Source organism: Hyla sarda, assembly GCF_029499605.1.
Source record: "Hyla sarda isolate aHylSar1 chromosome 1 unlocalized genomic scaffold, aHylSar1.hap1 SUPER_1_unloc_22, whole genome shotgun sequence".
NCBI lineage: Eukaryota > Metazoa > Chordata > Amphibia > Anura > Hylidae > Hyla > Hyla sarda.
Genome location: NW_026607584.1, coordinates 106,466 through 115,490, shown reverse-complemented (window position 1 = coordinate 115,490; position 9,025 = coordinate 106,466). Strand labels below are relative to the sequence as shown.

At 44.5% G+C, this 9,025-nt stretch overlaps 1 protein-coding gene across 1 annotated transcript; it reads left to right on the top strand.

The window, feature by feature from the left end:
- Positions 1 to 5,992: 5,992 nt before the first annotated feature.
- Positions 5,993 to 6,884, top strand: LOC130298125 (DNA damage-regulated autophagy modulator protein 1-like). Its single transcript, XM_056551023.1, has 2 exons — positions 5,993 to 6,155; positions 6,242 to 6,884. The coding sequence occupies exons 1-2, from the start codon at positions 6,031 to 6,033 to the stop codon at positions 6,840 to 6,842; spliced, it is 726 nt and encodes a 241-aa protein (XP_056406998.1). The 5' UTR covers positions 5,993 to 6,030; the 3' UTR covers positions 6,843 to 6,884.
- The last annotated feature ends 2,141 nt before the right edge of the window (positions 6,885 to 9,025 follow it).

Sequence of the window (9,025 nt, the reverse complement as noted above, 5' to 3'; positions counted from 1 at the left end):
TATATTTAGCGTAGTGTATTGTTAGCGTAGTCTTAGAGTAGTGAGCGCAGCGTAGTCTTAGATTAGTTAGCGTAGTGTAGTGTTAGTCCAGTTCTAGCATAGTTGGTGTAGTTGTACACGGGTGTAGTGTAGCTAACTTAGTTTTACAGGCAGATGAAGTGTAGTTTAGAGAGTTTAGCGTGGGGTGTAGCTTAGCTTAGTCATAAAGTGAAGGGGCTACAACTCCCAGCATGCCCAGAGAGCCAAAGGCCGTCCGGGCAGGATGGAAGTTGTAGTTTTGCAAAAGTAGCAGAGGCAGTTGCGCTCTGCTACGTTAATGCAGTATACAGCCACCTGTATAGATGGCTGGATACGGTGATCACAAGGCCACTTACCCACCTCCGTTTCTGCTCCGTCACTGGACTATTAGCAATGCAGGAAGATGACGGAGCTGGAACGGGGGTGGTAAGTTAGGCTCTCCAGGTAATAACCCATTTTTTTTGTGTTTGTCTTCTCTTTTCAGATACGTGAATGCGGAGGACTACATGGGAATCGGTGGACTACGACGATGACCTGCATTTTTTTCTTTTCTTTTAATAAAATGGTTAACGAGGGCTGTGGGGGGAGTGTTTTTCCTAATAAAAATGTTTTAACTTGTGTGTGCTTTTTTTTTCTTTGTTATTACTTTACAGGCTTAGTAGTGGAAGCCCTCTTGTAGACGAAGTCCATTACTAAGCCGGGGCTTAGCGTTAGCCCCAAAAACAGCTAGCACTAACCCCCAATTATTACTCCGGTATCCAACGCCACAGGGGTACCGGGAAGAGCCAATACCAACAGGCCCAGAGTGCCAAATATGGCGCAATTGGGCCTGGGCGGTAACGGGCTGGCGTTATTTAGGCTGGGGAGGGCCAGTAACGATGGTCCTCACCCACCCTGGTAACATCAGGCTGTTGCTGTTTGGTTGGTATTTGGCTGGAAATGAAAAGACGGGGAACCACACACGTTTTTTTTTTTTTTTTTTTTAATTTTTAAATTTTTTTTTTAGTCGCTGCCGAAAAGTGACCTCCGTGATGCCGTGCAGAGGAGCCGGGAGAGGGCGTAACTCATCTGCTTCACTGACCCCGCAAGACAGCCGAAGTGCAGACAAGTAAGGAAAGGGGAAGAGTGGTCTTCAACCTGTGGACCTCCAGATGTTGCAAAACTACAACTCCCAACATGCCCGGACAGCAGTTGGCTGTCCGGGCATGCTGGGAGTTGTAGTTTTGCAACATCTGGAGGTCCGCAGGTTGAAGACCACTGAATGCCATAGAAGGGACATGATGGGGGAATAATGAGACAGGGAAATGATGAGGGGGGGATGAGACAGGGGGAAATGATGAGAGGGAAGAATGATGGGGGATGAGACAGGGGGAAATGATGAGAGGGAAGAATGATGGGGGATGAGACAGGGGGAAATGATGAGAGGGAAGAATGATGGGGGATGAGACAGGGGGAAATGATGGGGGGATGAGGGGGGATGATGGGGGGATGAGACAGGGGGAAATGATGAGGGGGGATGATGGGGGGATGAGACAGGGGGAAATGATGGGGGGATGAGGGGGGATGAGACAGGGGGAAATGATGAGAGGGAAGAATGATGGGGGATGAGACAGGGGGAAATGATGAGAGGGAAGAATGATGGGGGATGAGACAGGGGGAAATGATGGGGGGATGAGGGGGGATGATGGGGGGATGAGACAGGGGGAAATGATGAGGGGGGATGATGGGGGGATGAGACAGGGGGAAATGATGGGGGGATGATGGGGGGATGAGGCAGGGGGAAATGATGAGGGGGGATGAGACAGGGGGAAATGATGAGGGGGGATGATGGGGGGATGAGGCAGGGGGAAATGATGGGGGGGATGAGACAGGGGGAAATGATGAGGGGGGGATGAGACAGGGGGAAATGATGAGGGGGGGTGATGGGGGGATAAGACAGGGGGAAATGATGAGACAGGGGGAAATGATGAGGGGGGGATGAGACAGGGGGAAATGATGAGACAGGGGGAAATGATGAGGGGGGATGATGGGGGGATGAGACAGGGGGAAATGATGAGGGGGGGTGATGGGGGGATGAGGCAGGGGGAAATGATGAGACAGGGGGAAATGATGAGACAGGGTGGGGGATGATGAGGGGGGAATGATGAGACATGGGGAGATGATGAGATATGGGGGGTGGCGATGAGAGGGGTAAATGTGGCACAGGAACTGATAAAAGGGAAGGAATGATGTGGCACTGGAGGGGACGGGACCAAACTGAGGTGCAGAAGAAAACGAAGTTGGGGAGATGATGTGGCATTTAGTCCAAGTCATTTATTTTACATTTTATTTTTTTTACTTAAATTTCCCTGTTAAAATGGGGGTGCGTGTTATACACCGATAAATACGGTAGTTATGACTTTTTCCAGAAGTACGACAAAATCAAACCTATATAAGTAGGGTATTATTTTAATCGTATGGACCTACAGAATAAAGATAAGGTGTCATTTTTACCAAAAAATGTACTACTTAGAAACGGAAGCCACCAAAAGTTACAAAACAGCGGTTTTTTTTTCAATTTTGTCTCACAATGATTTTTTTTTCCATTTCGACGTAGATTTTTGGGCAAAATGACTGACGTAATTAAAAAGTAGAATAGGTGGCGCAAAAAATAAGCCATCATATGGATTTTTAGGTGCAAAATTGAAAGTTATTATTTTTTTAAAGGCAAGGAGGAAAAAACGAAATTGCAAAAACTGAAAAACCCTCGGTCCTTAACCCCTTAAGGACTCAGCCCATTTTGGCCTTAAGGACTCAGACAATTTAATTTTTACGTTTTCATTTTTTCCTCCTCTCCTTCTAAAAATCATAACTCTTTTATATTTTCATCCACAGACTAGTATGAGGGCTTGTTTTTTGCGCGACCAGTTGTTCTTTGTAATGACATAACTCATTATATCATAAAATGTATGGCGCAACCAAAAAACACTATTTTTGTGGGGAAATTAAAACGAAAAACGCAATTTTGCTAATTTTGGAAGGTTTCGTTTTCACGCCGTACAATTTCTGGTAAAAATGAAGTGTGTTCTTTATTCTGAGGGTCAATACGGTTAAAATGATACCCATTATTACATACTTTTACATTATTGTTGCGCTTAAAAAAAATCACAAACTTTTTAACCAAATTAGTACGTTTATAATCCCTTTATTTTGATGACCTCTAACTTTTTTATTTTTCCGTATAAGCGGCGGTATGGGTGCTCATTTTTTGCGCCATGATCTGTACTTTTTTTTATACCACATTTGCATATGAAAAACTTTTAATACATTTTTTTATATTTTTTTTTAATACAATGTATTAAAAAAGTAGGAATTTTGGACTTTTTTTTTTTTCGTTCACGCCGTTCACCGTACGGGATCATTGACATTTTATTTTAATAGTTCGGACATTTACGCACGCGGCGATACCAAATATGTCTATAAAAAATGTTTTTTACGCTTTTTGGGGGTAAAATAGGAAAAAACTGACGTTTTACTTTTTTATTGGGGGGAGGGGATTTTTCACTTTTTTTTTACTTTTACTTTTACATTTTTTTACATTTTTTTTTACACTTGAATAGTCCCCATAGGGGACTATTCATAGCAATACCATGATTGCTAATACTGATCTGTTCTATGTATAGGACATAGAACAGATCAGTATTATCGGTCATCTCCTGCTCTGGTCTGCTCGATCACAGACCAGAGCAGGAGACGCCGGGAGCCGGACGGAGGAAGGAGAGGGGACCTCCGTCCGGCGTTCTGAATGATCGGATCCCCGCAGCAGCGCTGCGGGCGATCCGATCGTTCATTTAAATCGCGCACTGCCGCAGATGCCGGGATCTGTATTGATCCTGGCACCTGAGGGGTTAATGGTGGACGCCCGCGAGATCGGCGGGGATCAGCCGCGCATGACACGGGCATCGCCCCGATGCCCGCGGTTATGCACAGGACGTAAATGTACGTCCTGGTGCGTTAAGTGCCACCTCACCAGGACGTACATTTACGTCCTGCGTCCTTAAGGGGTTAAATAAAATAATTTTTCCAATGTGTTTTTTTTAATGAATTTTCAGGGTTAGTAGTGGAAGGTGGTCTTATTGACTGAATCCATTACTAAGCCAGGGCTTAGCGCTAGCCCCAAAAACAGCTAGCGCTAACCCCCAATTATTACCCCGGTACCCACCGCCACAGGGGTGACGGGAAGAGCCGGTACCAACAGGCCCGGAGCGTCAAAAATGGTGCTCCTGGGCCTAGGCGGTAACAGGCTGGCGTTATTTAGGCTGGGGAGGGCCAGTAACAATGGTCCCCGCCCACCCTGGTAACGTCAGGCTGTTGCTGTTTGGTTGGTATTGTGCTGAGAATGAAAATACGGGGAACCCTATACGTTTTTTTTTTTGTTTTTATTTAAATAGTTGTAGTTCTGTAACATCTGTCCCTTTTGAAAATTGCTTCTCTACTTTGAAGCCCTCTAATTTAAAAAAAAAGCAAAAATATGTCCATTTTATGATACCAACATAAAGTGAACATATTGTACTTGTGAAGAAAAATAAAATTTATTGTGAATATCAATTTTCCTTACAAGTAGAGAGCTTCAAAGTTAGAAAAATGCTAAATTTTCATTACATTTGGGGATTTTTCACCCAAAAAGGATGCAAGTAACGCCGAAAATTTACATCCAAAATAAAATAGAATATGTCACGAAAAAACAATCTCAGAATCAGAATATTCGGTAAAAGTTTTTTCGCGTTATTAATTCGTAAAGTGACGGTGGTCAGAATTGCGAAAAAGGGCCCAGTCCTTAAGTTGAAAAAGGGTTGCGTCCTTAAGGGGTTAAGAAACACCTTATTTTCCGTGCGCCAATGCAAAATTCTCTAATAGTGCCCCTCCCGAGACTAGACTCTGGATCCGCCCCTGGTTGTGGTTAAACTTTACTTTCATGGAAAAGTTTCTGAGTTGCCCATAGCAACCAATCAGATTGCTTCCTTCATTTTTCAGAGGCCTTTTCAAAAATGAAAGAAGCAATCTGATTGGTTGCTATGGGCAACAGCACAACTCTTCCTCTGCACTGGTTTTGCTGAATCTCCCCCATAGAGGAAGATTTATCAAAACCCAAAACCTGTCCAGAGGAAAAGTTTCTGAGTTGCCCATAGCAACCAATCAGATCGCTTCTTTAATTTTTCATAGGCTTTTTCAAGAATAAAAGAAGCAATCTGATTGGTTGCTATGGGCATCTCAGCAGCTTTTCCACTGGTCAGGTTTTGATAAATCTCTCTCTATGGGGGAGATTCATCAAAACCAGTGTAGAGGAAAAGTTATGCAGTTGCCCATAGCAACCAATCAGATTGCTTCTTTCATTTTTTAAAAGACCTCTGAAAAATGAAGGAAGCAATCTGATTGGTTGCTTTGGGCAACTCAGAAACTTTTCCAGAAATGGAGGATGCTAACTTTTTGTATCTTATATGGAATTATTCCTATATTCATACATTTTGGAATCATCGATCTTATTGAAAAAAGGTATAACATTAAGATCGAACGAGACCCTTAGATGCTTATCCTTGGAGATGTCGGGGAGTCTATATATAAGAAAAGTTTAATTAGGCTATTTCCTTATGCAAAGGTGCTGTCCGGGCATGCTGGGAGTTGTGGTTTTGCAGCGGTTGGGGGTTCACAGCTTAGAGACCACTGCTATAGAGGGTGCAAATGTATCCGAGCCCTGGAACTCAAATAATGTGAAATATGAGATGATCAAAATGGAGCCCCTGCGCTAATTACTTGGGTTCTGGGGTCTGTAAGGTCCATAGTGGAAACATCAGGTTCTGTCCATAGCAGATACTAAATCATGGCAGCTCTAAGAAACAAGCAGTCATCGTGACATCAGACATGTGATGTCATAGACAGCTGGAGTCCGGACATTCCACTGACAGCCGCCCGAGCCTTCATTCTGTAGATTGTTACAGTGCGATTAGCAACTTCTATTTCTTCTTCTTGACTGAGATGGAGCTAAAAGGTTTGGGGTTCGTCCCCCTTCTGTTGGCGTTTTGGTGTGCGGCCTGGCTTGCCACCAGCTACATCGTGACGGTCGTCCTCGGCCATGCAGCCTCGCCACTGATGCACATCAGGTAAGATAAACAAGCACAAGATTCTTATTTCATGGGTTGGGAGTGAGGAAATATCCATAATAACATTGGTTTCTTTTCCTTCACAGTGACGTGGGAAATTTCTTTCCCGAAAACATATTATTGAGAATTGGTTTCATAGGGACGTCCATTGGCACTTTGGTACTAACCTTTCTTATTTATAAGTATATGGTTATGCATACTGAAGAGTTCAGGGGTCATCAGGTCCTGATCCAGAGGATCCTGCTGGCCATTGTGTGGGCCTCCTGTTTTGGTACAGCTGTCATGCATGTATTGTCCCCCGAAGAATATCCCAGGATACACTTTGTCAGCACGATAATTTCCATTACATGTGAAGCCTTATACTACCTTGGGCAGTCCATCCAGATGTATAAATTACCAGGAGCAAACAAAGTCATCCGCCATAGTAGATGCACCTGCTGTGGCCTGACTTTTACCTGCGCAATTTTCTACTTTGGATATAAAACATTACAGGAATTATTCTATGATGATGAAGACTGGGACGAGATCCGTGAAATCACCACCATAATCATCGAGTGGGTGATGCTTCTACTGATCCTGATAAACATCGTGACCTATTATTCCACCATGCAGAGGTTAATGTTAACCGTCTCCAGGAACAGCTGCAGACTCTCTCTTAGAGTAAGAATTGATGACTTCGGGGTGTAGACCACCACGGGGGCCATCAAGTTGACTTCTGGGAGAGATACTGCACAGGACACGGGAAAACCATAAAAAAAAATAATATGAGCTGGTGATATTACCTATACAAAAAAATAATATGAGCTGGTGATATTACCTATACAAAAAAATAAAAAACATAAAAGAAAAATATTGGTGTGTGATGTGTAATAGCTACCGTATTTACTCGAGTATAAGCCGAGTTTTTCAGCACCATTTTTCTTGCTGAAAACGCCCCCCTCGGCTTATACTCGAGTGATCTCTCCGCCTTTTCAGTGGTCTTCAACCTGCGGACCTCCAGATGTTGTAAAACTACAACTCCCAGCATGCCCAGACAGCCATCGGCTGTCTGGGCATGCTGGGTGTTGTAGTTTTGAAACATCTAGAGGTCCGCAGGTTGAAGACCACTTCGGCCTTCGTCATCATCCAGGCCCCCCCCCCCTCTTTTGTTTTGTACTCACCCCCCCAGTTTGGGTGAGCTGGTCCGGGCCATCTATGCTGCAGGGACCATCCGGTGGGGAGGGATACTCGTTCCGGGCTGTCCATTTTCACCGGAGGGCCCTCTTCATGCGCAACGTCCCTGTGCGTCGTCGTCAAGGCAACATCACTAGGACCAGCTCACCCTAACTTCCTGCCGAGGGGAGGTGAGTACAAAACAAAAAGGCCACAGTGGTCTTCAACCTGCGGACCTCCAGAGGTTTTAAAACTACAACTCCCAGCATTCCAGGACTGTCCGGGCATGCTGGGAGTTGTGGTTTTGCAACATCTGGAGGTCCGCAGGTTGAAGACCACTGATGAAGGGATTGAAAGGCGGTGATGATGAAAGGGAGGGGGATGATGATTAAGGGGGGGATGATGATGAAGGGGGGGATGATGATGAAGGCCGCAGTGGTCTTCAACCTGCAGACCTCCAGAGGTTTCAAAACTACAATCCCAGCATGCCCAGACAGCCGATGGCTGTCCGGGCATGCTGGGGGTTGTAGTTTTGCAACATCTAGAGGTCCCCAGGTTGAAAACCACTGATGAAGGGATTGACAGGCGGTGATGATGATGAAGGGGGGGGGATAATGACGGGGGTCTGGATGATTACATGGGGGGATGAGGTATTTCCCACCCTAGGCTTATAGTGAAATTAGGGGCCTCGGCTTATATTCGGGTCGGCTTATACTCGAGTATATACGGTAGTTAGAAAACCAGAATCAAATTCATCATTATAACCTCCCTCTGCATTACCCTGTTTATTATTTTTCAAGCAAGCACTTTGTTCTAATTCGTCCACTCTCTGGCGTGCTCCTTGTATAAGGGGTTTGGGATACACTTTTTGTTTAAAACGATCCTCCAGGTTATCTAGTTGTTGCTGGCATTTTTGTGTGGAAGAACAATTCCTCCGGATTCTTTTCATTTGACCGAATGGAATGTTCTTCTTCCATTGTTTCCGATGGCAACTGTTAAAGTCGAGGTAGTTCCTTAAAATAGGTGGCAGTATGCGAACAGCCATCCGGAATATAGATATTTAAATCCAGGAACTCAAATGTTTTGGGGTGACTGATGCAGCTCTGCCTTTGGGAATCTCTGGCTCTGCCATAGCGCTTTTTTTGAAGGGGCGTGTCGGCTGCCGCTTCGTCTGGTGGTCAACACGCGCTATCTGGCCAGCGAGCCAGGGCCCCATACAGGAGATCGCGGGGGCCCCCAGCGGTCGGACCCCTCCCCCGCAATCTGAAACTTATCCCCTACCCTTGGGATAGGGGATGTTTTTCAGCACTGGACTACTCCTTTAATTGCCTCCAAAATGACGTCCATCTGATGTATTTTTTTCCGGTCTTTATGTACCTTAGGTAGAAAATAAACATAAGGTACATTTAGGTTGGGGTTAAATATATATCATGTTTTTCCCTCTTAACTCCTTGGGGACGGAGCCCATTATAACCCTAAGGACGGGAGCATTTTTTGCAATTCTGATCACTGTCACTTTAAGCATTAATAACTCTGGGATGTTTTTACTTTTCATTCTGATTCCGAGATGGTTTTTTCATGACATATTCTACTTTATGTTAGTGGTATATTTTTGTCGATACTTGCATCATTTCTTGGTGAAAAATTCCAAAATTTGATGAAAGAATTGGAAATTTAGAATTTTTCTAACTTTGAAGCTCTCTGCTTGTAAGGAAATC